Source organism: Heloderma suspectum, chromosome 2, assembly GCF_057233095.1.
Source record: "Heloderma suspectum isolate Gila_16-S chromosome 2, 16-S_ref, whole genome shotgun sequence".
Classification (NCBI taxonomy): Eukaryota; Metazoa; Chordata; class Lepidosauria; order Squamata; family Helodermatidae; genus Heloderma; species Heloderma suspectum.
Window position 1 is genome coordinate 250,790,912 of NC_139459.1, and position 15,367 is coordinate 250,806,278.

Here is a 15,367-nt window from a genome sequence, read left to right on the forward strand (position 1 = left end):
AGCATGCTCAGTCTAAATTGGGCTGTTTTGGGGACAGGAGGTTCCCACAAATATTTTTGTCTGCTTCTGCAAACAGTGGGGAGAGGGGCTTTGAACATGCTGATATATTCCTCTCTTTTCTCAGGAATATACCATTTTGGCTATATAGTTGTCATAACTCAGCACTTGAGTTTACTATTACTATATATGATAGAACACAGGAAGCTTTTCTTCCTTAAGTTGGTTGCAAATTAGAGGTATTATGGTGATCTTTCCGTGGCTCACTCCAGGTGAAAAAGGAAATGGAAACAAATTTAGTTTCTCTGTAAACTATAGATTCAGAATTACCTTGGGTGATGCAAATAGCTAAAACAGTATTACCTTGGGTGATGCAAATAGCTAAAACAGAAACAATCATTCGACGTTCGTAGGAGACATTGGGAAACTTATTTTTACAGTTAACCTAAACTGACCTTTCTACAACATAAGCACATTGGTCTTTATCCAAAATTCCTAAAGCTTCAAAGTGCAAATAGAGTTCCTTGTAAGGAGGGACTGTTCCATTCACTTCAGTGTTGGAATATGTACAGAGCATTGCATAATATCAAAGTGAATGAGGAATGCTTGGCTTGCACAGAGTTGTATGGGTACATTGGAACTTCCCTGTACATCTTGTGAGGGATCTTCACGACAACGGAATGAGAAGCGTGTTGGATTTTCATGGAATTGTCTTTTTCTGTCAGGGTCACATAAAGCAAGATAAGCGGAGTGTACCATACGTTTAAAATCTGGTTTTCAGGGGTCACACAGCACTTGAAAGGAACGTACTTCCAGGTCGGCTGCGGTGAGTAGAATTGAGCATCATCGAACTGGCAGGGGCTGCTCAGCCAGTGAGAAAAGCCTTTTTCCCGCCATTGTCCAGGCTTCCCCTTGCTACTACATTATTATGAATGGAGAGCAACTAATTTTCCCCATGTGCGCAGATTTCCCTGAAGAAGCCAAAATCCCCGGTTTTCCAGTGCAGCATCTGAAGTCTCTCTCCTCCCCAGAGCTCCCCCGACCCCAATTTCTCCCCATTCCAGCAATCTGCTGAGTTATTGCTCCCACCCCGGTTTCCCCCATGTGTGCACTCTTGCCTTGAGAAGCCATTTCTATTTAAGTTATAACATTTCTTTTTAAATGTGCATCTACACATATAAATTAGCATATGCAAATATCCTCGATTCTCAAGTGCAGCATCTGAAAGCCCCCCCTGAGAGCAGCTCAGCCCCTCAATTTTTCCTCATACCAGCACTCTGCCCCGGAGCTATTGTTTCCAACCCTCCTTCTCCCTGCTCGCAGCGAGAAGCTCCCATAAACCCAAAAGATCATTACTGCGATAAAGCGGAGAAGGGACTTTACATAACAACAGAGAAACAACGTGAAACTACAGGACATGAAAGAAGCACAACATTGCAATAGTGATTTAAGAGATCATCGGAGAAGCGAAAGAGCGCTTTAGGGCAAGTTACTCAAGTTAGCCTTTACCCCTTTCACAGCAGGGGAGCGAGATTTCTATCTTACACCTGAGTAAACGTACACAGAAGGGAGGATATGTTAAAGATTTAAAGCGGGCTAGCCAAGGTAAATGAATGTCCCCAGTACTGCAGTAATGTGAGGGGTTGCTACTACACTCCTAGGGATTTTCTCAATGGGAAAAACTACTTCCATTGGGGAAACAAGAGGGAATGGGGCATCCCACCACCTTGACCACATCACTGCCAGGTCACAGAGGCACACCCAGGATTTAATATTTGTGGGGGGGGGGGCATGGCACACTGTGGTAACACCTCCAGAGAGCCACTTTCAATAAAAAAGTTGGAGTAAAAGGAGTTTCAGAAAAAGGGGCTTTTCAAAAGGGAAGCAGCAGGTTGGTAATGACATCATCTGTCCCGAAGGAATTCAGACTGCTCTAATGTTGCACTAAATTGCTCATGAAGAAGGCCCCCTGGAGTCTAGAATTGGATTTATTTGAGTTTTTCTCCTCCTGTGGCAAAATAAGAGATCAAAAAGGAGCTAAAGACAGGCCTGGGGGAAAAACTGACCAAGGGGAGGGGGATGGAAACATTTGGGGGGGGAACTCTTTTTCCTGGGTTTCCTAGGGTTTTCTATAACATAAACACATTGGCCTTTATCCAAAATTCCTAAGGCTTCAAAGTGCAAATAGAGCTCCTTGAAAGGAATTTTCCTAGGGATTTTTGTAAAAATTTGGGGGTGGGGATGGTTCCCCCCCCTTGTTTTTTTCTGGGTTTTTCTCCCAGGCATTCATGCCTCTAGCAGAAGAGGAAAAAGGTTTTTACCAAGTTAACAAAATAATCAGAGATTTGTAAATTGCCTTAGATTTTGAGAAAGAACAGATATAGTTAAATGGAGATTTGGGATCCAGCAGAGTGCAGAAATCAAATAAAACATAGTCTGGATCCTCAGTTGAGTGCTCTGAGAACTGGTGCATAATGGTGTGATAACACAGAAACAACTTTCGTAAATAAGATGTCAAAATTGTAAAACTTATAAATATATTCTGTCTGTCTGTGGATGTTCCTGAGATACACTGGGTTAAATTCAACAGGATTTTCCCCTGCAGCCAACCATGACAGCAGTCAGCTCTGGTGGGTCCCCTACCCCTCTAGAGCAGATTTGGGATGTGTATCAGGGGCTTCAGGGAAGAGAGAAAATCCATTGCATCACTGATATCTGTACCATTGGTGGTCTGCCAGGGTTTGATAGAACCCTGTACACTTCCTAGTTACTCAAAGTGATGTCCCCGGCTCATGAAGTATTCTGGAAAAAGAGTTAGTAGTCCTATAAGTGCTCTGGGCAGACACCATGCTACGTCTGCATACTAAACAATGTATAGTGGTACTTCTACATTTTTGAACAAAATGCAGTTTTTTCAGAAATTTATTCTGCTGTTTTATATACTTGTGGGCTTACAGTTTAGTACTGTGCATGTCTACTCAGAACTAAGTCCTGGAGTTCATGAAGACTTATAAGTGTGTATTGGATAGCAGATTTATTTGCTTTCCTAACTGTTACAGCTTTATGTTGTATGTGTGTTTATGGGTTGCCTTGTACATTGCCTTGGGAACCTTATGTGTAGAAAGGTTGAGAATAAAATAATAAACAGTAAATTAATAAATTGATGGGAAGGCTAAGTATGTTTTTACTACCTGATCAAAGAATTTGAGCTACATTGTGATGCAGAAGTCTTCTGTTTACTGTTAAATTGGATACAAATTGGCCTGGGCCTTCAAAATAGGCATGATGAATGTATAACGTGTGAGTTTTGTGCTTGTAGAAAACTGCCATAGTTTAACATCCAAGGGCCAGTCAACACTTTCTGGAGTCTTTGGGAGCAATTTGTCATGCAGGTATTGTTCTGCCATGTACCTGCTTGCTGCTTGTGGCCCACTGATCTGAATTATGTTGGTTGGTCTGTGGCAGTAGTTTTCAGCTATTTCAAACCTGGGACTAGGGATGTCAGAGAAATCCACCATGGACCCCAATGAATCCGGATTCAATTGAATCTGGCTTCCGGAGTCCGTAGCAGAATGGCAAAACTCACCTCTGCCTCCCTCTGGAACTGTCCGAGGCCGGATCCTCCTCATGGCGGTTCTGTGGAGCTGCCAGCCAGCTCCGTAGTGCCAGCGATATGGCCACCATTGCCGTGCCATATTGCTGGCTGAGGGCTCACTGTGGACGCAAATGGTGTCCGCAAAGCTCTTATGTTAAGCCGAATGCAGCCGTGAATGGCTGCATTTAGCTTAAACTAAGGGCTTTATGGCTGCAAATGGTGTAATGGATGCCATTTGCATCTGGAGTGAGCCCTCAGCCAGCAATACAGCACGGCAATGGCAGCCGTACCTCTGGCACTATGGAGCTGGCCGGCTGCTCTGCGGAATTGCCACGGAGTGGAGCTGGCCGAAGAGGATTCTGGGGAGAGGACTGGATTGCCTCCCGCCGCGGGCAGAATTCCCCCTCAGAGCAGCAGGTAGGGAATCCGCCCATCCCTACCTGGGACCCATCTTTAGCCCAGATATGCATTTGGGGACCCGTTTCTTCATTTTTTTCTGTAGTGTTGCTGTTGCGACCCACCTTAGATCATGCTGTGACCCAATAGTGAGTCCTGACCCACCAGTTGAAGACCAGTGGTCTGTCTGTGGGAAACAGGTATGTCCTTTGATCCAAAGGTCAGGCTAATTATTTGGTCCCTTTCAATGCAGCTTCTCTAAAGTTTAGTCAGATTTTAAAATGCAGTGTTGACATAATGCGAATATATCTTCCGAGTTGAATGCTACTACAAAACAACTTACAGGAATATTCAGCGCTCCACCCTATGCCAGGAGTGGGAAACTTGTGGCCCTCCAGATGATTTGGCTTAAAACTCCCATGATACCTCACATTGGCTATGCTGGCTAGGGATAATGGGAGTTTTGGGCCAAAATGTCTGGAGGGCCACAAGTTACCAACCCCTGCTTTATGCCATGTGCAATTTGTAAAGAATTAATTCAAACTTCTCCGACTTCAGGTTTTCCTGTCTTTATTCCAGCTGCAAGGCCTCTTGCAGCAAAAAAGGGGTCTGATGGCTGGAATTCCTAGGGGAATGGTTAAGGACAGCAGGCACTAACTTTTTTCTCCTCTCAGTTTGGGCTGGGCACTACAGCCCAAAAGTCCCTGCCCTCTTAATACCATTTTTTTGAAAGCTTGAAATTGAATAAAGTCTTGGCCTGATTTTACCAGCTCAGTGTGTTGGCTCTGCGTTACTCCTTTCATTCCCACTGTGGAATCACTTCATTATAGGAAAGGAGACACAAAGCTTTGCATAACTTCTGTCAGTCATGATTATTTGTTTCCCTTCACAGAGTGATCGTCTTCTTATTAAAGGAGGGAGGATAGTCAATGATGATCAGTCATTCTATGCTGACATTTACATGGAAGATGGTCTTATAAAGTAGGTATACAATCCCCATAGCCTGTTATCTGTTTTGTTAGCGGTCTAAACATATTCATCCCTTAAAGAGAGAAATGGGATTACAAGAGTTCTTCTATACCAGTTGATATTGGATGTTGATCTTGCTCATCTCAAATAGTCTATGACAGGGGTGGGGAACCTCAGGCCCAGGAGCCAAATCTGGGTTCCCCAGATGGCTACGACCCCTTCCCCCAACCACCAATCAATTTGGTGGTTTCCCAGCTATTGTGCAGGTTTTTCTCCATTCTAAAAGGTTGAAATGTCTCCCCTAAAACTTAGTTGTTTACATAAGAGCTTTAAGCTACAACATGCTGATTTGTTTTTGTATTTTCAGCCTTGCCCACCACTAGAATGTGGCCCCTGAGAGATTTTCCAAAATGGAATTTGGCTCTCGGGCTGAAAGAGGTTTCCCACCCCTGATCTAGGTTACTTCATTCACAGTATATACTCTTATATGTCAGTGCATTTAAACTGTCATACTACTAAGAGATCCTTTACTGAAGAGAAGAGAGGGCAAGTATAATTTATGTTTGGTTTTTGGTTTTCCTGCTGCATCATAAAAATGACTGCTACATTTATTATGGCTAAAGATGGTAAAAGATTTCTTTAAAGAACCTGTATCTTTAAGTTTCTGAGGGATTTTAAGCAAAAGCTACGATGCCTTGTGTTTCATCTGGCTTCTGGTTGTGTTTATGAAGTCACAGTAATGACTCCAGTGGTTAAAGGCTGAAATTGTTCTGATGTGTAAATACATGCAATTAGGATTAAATCCCCGTACAGTGGGGTTTAAATTGTGGGATATTTTATAGCCATGGATCTCAAATGTTCTTTGCCCTGAAAGTATAAATGCAAATATCTAGGCTCTTCTGCAGGAGATATTTTTATAAGCAGCAACAGGGAAATCCAATATTTTAAAGAAGGGAATGTTCAAAGCGTGAGGAGAAAAGGCAGTTTATTAACTGTTGGTTTGTTGCCACAAAAGACATGGTAAGTAGTACCATCTGCAGAATATTCAGAACTTACAAATAGATTTTCAAACATTGTGAGCTCATTGATATAGAGATGTAGGGTTGTACTTAAAGCCTTCTTCACTAGTACCCCAGAAAGATACAGCCTATCATGAAGCAGCAGTTTCAAAATGAAGAAAGGCTTGGTATAGGCAGAAGTTTAATGAAAGCAGCAGTTGGGAATTGCTTAATTTAGCATCATACATGTTCCTCGAGTACATGAGGCTGTATGTATGTCATTTTTAAAGGATACTCTGCCATTCAGGCACTCTGGTTTAGAGACGTGACCAATAATGGAATACACTTCTGAAAACACTTCTTAATACACTCACTGTCAGCATATAGGGCAGGGAGTGGTGCATAGATTCAGAAAGACTTATAGAGGAAGGTTTGGGCCATATATTTATTAATTTTAAATATTTATTATTCGCCCCCCACCTTTTGTTGCACAGAACAGGATGCCCAAGAGAACCTCCAATCAATGCAATTATTAAAAACAAAATTGAAAACAATAAAAATAGCCAACGGATGAGAAGAACATAAAGTTACAAAAGCCAGAACTCAGAATCAGACAAATCAAAAGCCTTCTGGAATATTTGCCCGGCATCTAAATGCCACAAGGGAGGAGGGGCCAGCCAAGCCTTGTGGGCAAGGAATTCTAGACTCCACTGGAGGTCCTCTTCTACATAACCATTAACTGTACTTCTGGTAATGGGATGCAGAACAGGGCTTTGCCTGAGTGTGTGTGTGTGGGCAGGAACCTGCGGGAAGACATGGTCCTTTACATATTCTGATCCCGAACAGTATGGACTTCAATGACCAGCACTTTGAAGTAGGCTTGGCAGTGGACTGGGATAATGATTGTTGAATGATCCAAAAAGCAGCCCCAGTCAGAGCTCTAGCTGCAGCATTTTGTACCAGTTGGAGTATCCAAATACTTTTCAAAGGCAGCCCCATGTTAAATGTGATATAGAAGTCCACCCTTGATGTAACTAGGATTTAGATTTGTTGGGACTCTGAACCTCTGCGGGGGTGGGGTATCTTGTAAGATTAATGGGTCCAGGTGGATTCCTGAATGCTCTGGGGGATTTTCCAGCCGCTAGGGCTGGTGACCCTGCTGAAGCCTGGTTGACCTGTGGAATGGAGAGAAGACCAAAGGCAGTCCACGTGATTGCTCCTAAGCACCTTCTACTATTGCTTAGAGCTCCTTGGTTTTCTGATGGCCAGTGAAATGCTTAGGTAGATAGCTAGAGTGTCAGCAGAGGAAAACGGAACAAATCTGACTGAACATGGGCAACAACCCATTTTAAGGCCTGTTTTGTTGCAGTGATGGAAGCAAAGAGGTCATACTTTTCTGCCACCATTGCGTCAGCACAGTGTCATCCAATGGAATTGTTTTGACTTTTAAAGTGTCTGTTATATTCTTGGCCCCAGAGTAGCGAGAGGGAGTACTCAAAAACCCACATTGTAAAGTTTGCAAAACACGTCGCTGATAAAATTGCCCTCATCCATTCTGACCTGGGCTCCACGTTGAGAGCAGGCCATGTGGTGGTGATTGAGGCAGTCACTTGTCCAGTTTTGATGGATGAGTTTCATCTTGTTCAGCCTGAGGATGTGGACAATGTTGCTTGCTTGTTGGACCCCTGTCAATCCTGACTGGTAAAAGCTGTCAGAAGGGGTCTGACCAGCTGGGTGGTAGAGGTGGTAAATTGTGGGAGGGCTTCCTTGGGGGGCGGCTGTGGCCCAGTCGTTTAAAGGAAGCTGTGCTTAACAAGTTGAGGCTCAATCCAGACAAGACTGAGGTACTGTTGGTCAGTAGACAAGCTAATATTGGATTGGGTTACAGCCCCATTTGAATGGGGTTGTACTTCCTCTGAAGGATCAAGTCTGTAACTTGGGTGTGTGGCCAGGTCCACCTTTGCCAAGCTTTGACTGATGTACCAGTTGCATCCCTTCTTGGAGAAGGCAGATCTGGCCATAGTAATCCAGGCTTTAATTGCCTCCAGTTTAGATGACGGCAACGTGCTCTACATGGGGCTGCCCTCGAAGAGTGTTTGGAAACTTCAGCTAGTGCAAATCGTGGCAGCCAGGTTACTTTGTGGTGTGTGCTTTGTTGGCAATATTACACTGGTCTTGTATCAGCTGCACTGGCTGCCAATTTGTTTCCAGTCACAATTCAGGGTGCTGGTGCTTACCTATAAAACTGTAACCAGCTTGGGGCCAGGATATCTGAAAGGCCACCTCATCCCATATGAACCTGCCTGTAGTTTAAAATCTTCCAGGCTCTTTTGTATGCCCCACCACCAAGAGAGGGCTAGGTTTCTGGGAACACAGTATAGGGCCTTATATGTGGCAGCACCCTGTCTGTGGAACTTTCTCCCTAAAGAAGTTAGACTGGCCTCCTTGTTCAGTTTTAGGCAGGCTACTGAAACCTTTCTTCGTTCCACATGGCTTTTTAGTATTTTAAAACATACTCTGTTTTTGAAGATTTGCTCCTGGTTTTAATTCTGCTTGTGATGTTTTAAAGTTTTAATTGTAAGTATTGTCCCACGTTGTATCTGGACCAAAAGGCAACTCATAAATGCCCAAAGGCATAATGCTCTTTCTTGTGGTCCCTTTGATTCTCACATATAGGTTCTGTGCTTGTGCAGATCTTGTTTCGAGTGTTCTAGAGTTGAGCTTTTGGCAGGAAGTCCACCCCTCAGTGTGCACGCTCAAAGGATGTGCCTCCCGCGCAGTTCTTTTTTGATTGCAGCAACAGCAGCATCGTCTAGGAGTGTTCTCTACCTTAGTGAGGTTTGGGCTGAGTATCTTCACCTTTATTTTCTTTCATTTTATTCCCCCCATCTCTTTTTATCTCCATATATTTCAATTCTTTTTCTTAGTGTTTTGTGTTATTGCAGGCTTCTTGTGCCTCTGGGTGCCCCAACCCCCATTTTTCTGAAACTGCTAAGTTGCATAAACAAACTTCCTCTGACAGCAGCCATTTGCAATCCTTGTTGTTCCTGGGAGAAGGTCACATTGTAGACTCCTGTTGCATTGCCAAGGTTTTACCAAGCAGCCCTATTATTATTATTGTGCGAGCAGGGTTGGAAGCTGCTGATAGTCCCACTAAGAATCGACCTTCACAAGCTTTGCAGTTGCGCTCCAAGCCAACCCCTCTGATGTTTCTTTTGATTGCTGACCCATACCTGGCTCTGGCTACCTAGCCAATCCCTGCTCTGTTCTCAGAATTGGATGTTTTGGTATCCTTGGTTCAACTAGTCCTTACATTACTGATGAGCATCTTGGGGTCATTGGCCATCCCTGTATTGGCTTCAGGTTCGACCCTGCCGACTTCAGCTGCCCTTACTGAACCCCAGCCTCCTCTGACTCTGGGGGGATCCTTTGGGTTGGAGAAGAATAAGAAGGCAAAACCTAAATGCTCTGCTACCACTCTTTCCACTGGGGGTGAAAAAGAAAAGGGACAAAGGTATTTCACAGATGACTTCAGGCACAGCAAATTCAGCGACCTAAGCTTTGCAGGCAACTTCTTCAGTAGCTCCACTGCTGCTGGGGACTGACATTCCCCCACTTCTACCACTACTGGATTCTTTTATTCCACTGCTGAATAAAAAGCAGTGGTTACTTAACTACCCTTCTGCTTAACTGCAGATCATTAGATCTATTTATTTTATTTTATTTATTATTGCATTTATATCCCGCCTTTTTTCCTCTTGCAAGGAACCCAAGGCGGCTTACATTATCCTCCTCCTCTCCATTTTATCCTCACAACAACAACCCTGTGAGGTAGGTTGGGCTGAGAGTGTGTGACTGGCCCAAAGTCACCCAGTGAGCTTCCATGGCTGAGTGGGGACTAGAACCCGGATCTCCCAGCTCCCAGTCCAACACTCTTGCCACTACACCACACTGGCTCCAAAGGTGAGATTCAGGATGTAATCAGAGCCATGGCCTCACTGGGATTACTGCCTACTGGTTTCCCCCTGTTTGAGATTGCCTTTTTGCTAGTCTCCTTCCAGATGTTCTTCTGCATCCCGAGGTGTCACCAGCTTCTTACGACTCCAGGGGGTCAGACTATGAGTACCATGGTTGGAAACTACGGTGGAAACTACACCGATATTCTCAGTCTCCGGTCTACTTTTGGGATATGCATTTGCCTTGCCGCTGGGACAGGAGCTCATCTCAGTATCGCCAGCTCTGTCCTAGGCAACAACACCTGCAGTATTTCCAGTTGTCTTGCCACTGACAACTTCTGTCAGGGGAACCTCTGCTCATCAGACATTGGTGGTCACCTCGTACATGATCCTCCCACCATCCTTGCAGGGCTTTCAGAGTTCCAAATGGTTATTCCCAACTTCTGATTCCTGATCTATCTCCAGACGTAAGCAGACCACTGACTTGAAATTGTGCCTTTGACTAGGTTTGTCCACTCACTCCTCTGAGGCCCTGCATCCAGTAACACTGCCCTTCCTTCCCTGCTTGGCAAGATATCACATTGGACACATGGGTTCTCACCATAGTTCAGGCTGACTACATGATATACTTTGCCTTCCTCCATCCTATGGCCTTTTTCATGCCACTCTGCCTTCTCCACCATTGGAAGAATAAATTATTTCACTTCTCAAGAAGGGTGTGATAGAACCAGTCCCACAGGGAGAGAGGTTCACCAGTTCTACTCCCATTACTTCACAGTTCCAGAGAAAGATGGGGGCCTGCACCATATCCTGGACCTCAGCAATGTCAATGTGTTCATTGTCCCCAGGAAATTCTGCATGATGATGCTATCCAATATTCTTTCCCTCCTTTGATGAGGCAACTAGTTCACTGCCGTTGTTTTAAAGGACATGTACTTCTGTATTTTCATCTGTTCCTCTTGCTGTAACTTCCTCTGATTTGCACTTAGTCAACATCTCTGCCGGTTCAGAGAACTTCCTTTCATGCTGGCTATGCCTTCAGAAACTTTATGAAATGCATGGGGGTGGTAGCAAATGGGGTGACATTTTTTTCCCCTACATCAGTGGCTGGCTGATTGTAGCTCCCTCTTGACATATGTTCACTCAACATGTCTGCACCACATTCCACTTTTTGGTTGCTCTCAGTCTCCATGTCAGCCATAAGAAGTTCCATCTTGTTCTATCCCAGGAGAGGCAGTTAAGTGGAGCATGCCTCGACTCCACTCAGGGGTGTGTGTGGCTTACCTCCCTGCAAATAGACCCCATACTCTTACTGCAGCAGTGCATCATCTCTTCTACGCTCCTATATTTCCAGCCGACTGTATCCAGGAACTATTAGGGCTCAGCAGTCCTCCATTTGCCTGCCTCTGAATGCATGAGCTCCAGCACTGCTTCATCATAGTTTGACATCCTGACATGAATCTCCAGCATGTCCTGTCCCTCCACTGGTGGTTGAACATCTCCAGTCTCTCAGGGGAATCCCATTTCTTCCTCCAGAGCACTCATACATAGTTACTGTGGATGCTTCACTGATGCAGCGGGGAGCACGTTCTGCTTGCACATACACCCAGTTTGATCACAATGTGAGCAGAGCACTCAAAGCACTCAAGCTGCTTGAAGTAACCAAGACTATGTGAGCCTTCAACACTTCCTTGATGGGTCACATGGTGCAGGTGGCTACGGATAATGTCATCAACATTTTCTATATAAACAAGCAAGGCTGGCCTCATCCCAGGGTCCTCCTCAATCGGACCTTGCACCATTGGGACTGATGCATTCGTCACCACAGTTTGCTTGTGGCAGTTCACCTAATGGGAGAAGACAACATACTAGCAGTTGGGCTCAGTCACATCCAGACATCTTCACTCAAGTGGTGAAGATGGTTCCCGCCATAATCTGCTACCTTTTCCACCACTGAACCCATTTGCTACTGTAAGCAAAAGCCACTGTCTGAGAGAATGCAGCAGGGCAGGCATGGAGCCTACCTATTTTGGAGACGCTTTTGTCCACTGTTGGATAGGCCTTCTTCTATATGCATTTTCCCCATCCCTCTGCTTACAAAGGTCATAACCTAATGTCCTGATGACATCGTGGGGCCACAACAGCCCTGGTTCATGACCTTGCATCTCATGTCTCAAAGGACCTACATCAGTCTACCACAATGGCTGGATCTACTCTCGCAAGACTTGGGAACAGTGTGTCACCCTCACCTTGAAACTCTCTACCTCACAGCCTTGTGGGAATACTCAATCCACCATTACCCTCTGCCATCTCACAGGCGATAGTAGGTGGCTTGCCGTGGACCTCTTATAAGTCTTACCGGGCAAAGTGGACTCATTTTTCTCAGTTTATGGTTCACTGGGATCTGGGCCCAGTGAGCTGCCCACTGCACCATTTTCTGTAGCAGGGGTGGGCATGTCATGCCCCTCCAGAAGTTTTGAAATACAGTTCACATCATCACTCACCATTGGTTATGTTGGCTAGGGTTGATGTAGGGCAAAACATCTGGAGGACCAAAAGTTGCCCACCCCTGTTTTACGGTTTTTCCTCATTACAAATTGATGGTCTTGCTATGTCCATCTGTTAAAAGTTTTTCTGGAGGCAGTTTCTGCATTTCACATGCCAGTTCAAGGTTCCATAGTATTTTTTTTCTCATCCTACTGTTAAACATTTCCTTAGAGGCCTCCTCAACTTGCACTGTGTCTGCCTTGTCTGTTCCTGAATTTTTTCAGTAGCCCTCAGGGCTGACTTCGAAGCCACTTGAACCAGTGGCAGTGTGTTCCCTCTGTCATGTTAAAAAATGTGTTTCTTGTTGCAGTCATGTCTCTGTTACAAGCTAGTAAGCTCTGTGCGCTAAGGACAGACACTCCGTGCCTTGTCTTCCATACCGACAAAGTGATCTTGTGAACAGACGTGGCTTTTCTCCCCAAGATGGTCTCAGCTTTAACCAAGATATCATCTTGCCAACTTTCTACCCTAACCCTGCGTTACAGCTTGAAGTTGGATGTATGCCATGCCGTTATCTTTTATCTTGATCACATGCAACTCTGGAAAAGATGGTGACTGTTCATATGATATGATGGCCTGTGTCAAGGTTCGCCTGCTTCCTCACAGAGATTTGCCAGATGTGGGTGGAGGCTCTTCCCACCAAAAGCTCAGCTCTACAACGTTCCATATGTGGAAGTACACAGATGACCACTTGAAGAATTTAAGCAACCTGTTCTTAAATATGCAAGTTAATGTTAAGGGACACTGCTTATTGCAGGGGTCTTCTAAAATTCTAAACCTCAGAGTGCACATATTACCCCATTTTGATGATATTGATGATATTCATGTGTTTGGCAAAGTCCTTCTGTTCAGGAAAAGATAAAATTGAAGCAGGAAGATATACTGCTCCAGCACGATGAATGTGCTGTAGTTAAAAATTGTGTCGTGAGTGCAAAAGCCTATGTCTGTTAATGTCTAAATGCATTGTCAATTCCCAGAGAAAGGCTTTTGTTTGCTTTAGAGATCTTTTTGAAGTGAGTGGAATTTCAGAACTCTGGCAAAAGTATGGGACAGTTCAGCAGCCGTGTCATTATATTTGGGAGTTTTCATTCTTTGCAACAAGTAATTTTAAGTTTTAGACATTAAGGATTTAGTGATTGTTTCTGTGTATGGAGACAAGAGTGCTGCTAGACATTTTTGAAAGCTTTTCTTTACCTCCTATCTCCCATCTCTTTCCAATAAGAGACAAATTCATTTATTTTTAAACTTTGATATAAAAAGTACCTAAAGTTTAAAGGCAAAATTCACATTTAGTGCTTTCAGTTGAGAATGATGCACAATCATTTAAATTGGTGCATTTTCTGATAATGAACACAGTTCTTTTTGCAGTCATTGCATCCATGCTTATTGCAGAGAAACCTAATCCTGTTTAGATTAGAAAAAAAGATGACTAAGGGGAACTTGCTAAACCTTATAAATCTTTAGTGGTGTGGCTAAAGACAGATTGTATTTGCTGTTTTATAACACTAGAACTTAACTTGAGGTCACCCAATTCAGTTTATTTTGCAGTATGTTCAAAATAGATAAAAAGGAAATGCTTCTTCATACATCTGATATTTAACTTTGGAACTCACTGCCATAAGGTTTTGTTGATGGCCACTAGCTTCTAGAGGCTAGTGCAGTGTCATACTTGGAATGGGGAGACTGAGATTCAAATTTCTGCTCAACTATGAAGCTAACTAGCTGATCGTTCTTCCTTTCTCTCTCTCTTCCATGCCTCCCTCTCAGGATTAAGGGAATAAAATGGGAGCGCTAAACTCCTTGGAGAAAGGATGGGATATAAATGTCATAAAGAAGGATTATACCAATTCATGAAGAAAAGGTCTATGAACAGCTGCTAGTCATGATAGCTATGCTAAATGAAGCCTCCATGTTCAGAAGCAGAAAGCTTTTGAATATTGAATACTAGGGTTAAACTGGAGATGGCCATCACCTTCATGTCCTGCTTATCAGCCTTCAGAGGCATCCAGCGGGCTGCTACTGGAAACAGTATTGCTTACATATCCTGAATTTACTACAGGAATATTATTTCTGTGTAGGAAATTGCTTGTATGTACACCATCAGGGATACTGCATAACGCTTTTGCCTTCTGCCTTTCCTTGTGACATGGTAAATGGAGGAAGAGCTGAGTATTCCTTTCTTGTCTTCCACTACCTGTCACACTGCATCCCTGCCACTTCATAGTTGTTGGGCAGACCTAGGTTTCCATACTTGGGACTTCACCAAATGTGTGGTTCTGGCATTACTATAGGAATATATTGAGTTCAGATATTTGACTGCTTAATACATAGTGTATTGCTGGTGATCCTCTAAATAAATAAACATATGTCTTATATCTGATGAAATGTACTCTTGCTTCTCCTTCTCTCTCTCAGACCCTCACTGTCTGCAGAAGAAACTATACATAAAATACCTTTGGTCCATTATACTAATATGAATAGTACCAACTGTGGTAAGCAACAAATACATGAGAAGGCAGTACTAAATCTATTGGTATGCTATCAGTTCTAGTGGATGAAAGGATTGTCTACTGTGGAGTAAGTTCCACTTAGGGGTTGTCATTGTAAATGTTTGTGTCTGACTATTTTGTTACTATTTAATAAGGCAAATTGGAGACAACTTGATAGTCCCCGGAGGAGTGAAGACCATAGAAGCCAATGGGAGGATGGTTATCCCTGGAGGAATTGATGTCCACACTCACTTGCAGATGCCGTACAAGGGGATGACAGCAGTGGATGACTTCTTCCAAGGGACAAAAGCAGCCCTAGCAGGTGGAACCACTATGATCAGTAAGTGCAAGGGTGATCTTTCTTAGCGACTACAGTTGCAATTTGCAGTACCTTTAAATATTGTCTTTAATTATTTAAAG

The 15,367-nt window shown here is 43.8% G+C and overlaps 1 protein-coding gene across 2 annotated transcripts in view; it reads left to right on the forward strand.

The window, feature by feature from the left end:
- DPYSL3 (dihydropyrimidinase like 3) overlaps nucleotides 1-15,367 on the forward strand; it is a 106,491-nt gene that overhangs the window by 48,775 nt on the left and 42,349 nt on the right. For both annotated transcript variants that reach the window (XR_014788373.1, XM_084838719.1), the window contains exons 2-3: nucleotides 4,881-4,969; nucleotides 15,103-15,287. Coding sequence is in view for 1 of the 2 variants with exons in the window: in XM_084838719.1 (XP_084694845.1) it covers nucleotides 4,881-4,969; nucleotides 15,103-15,287 (274 nt within the window). In the remaining variant the exon portion in view is untranslated. The remainder of the gene's footprint in view (nucleotides 1-4,880; nucleotides 4,970-15,102; nucleotides 15,288-15,367) is intronic.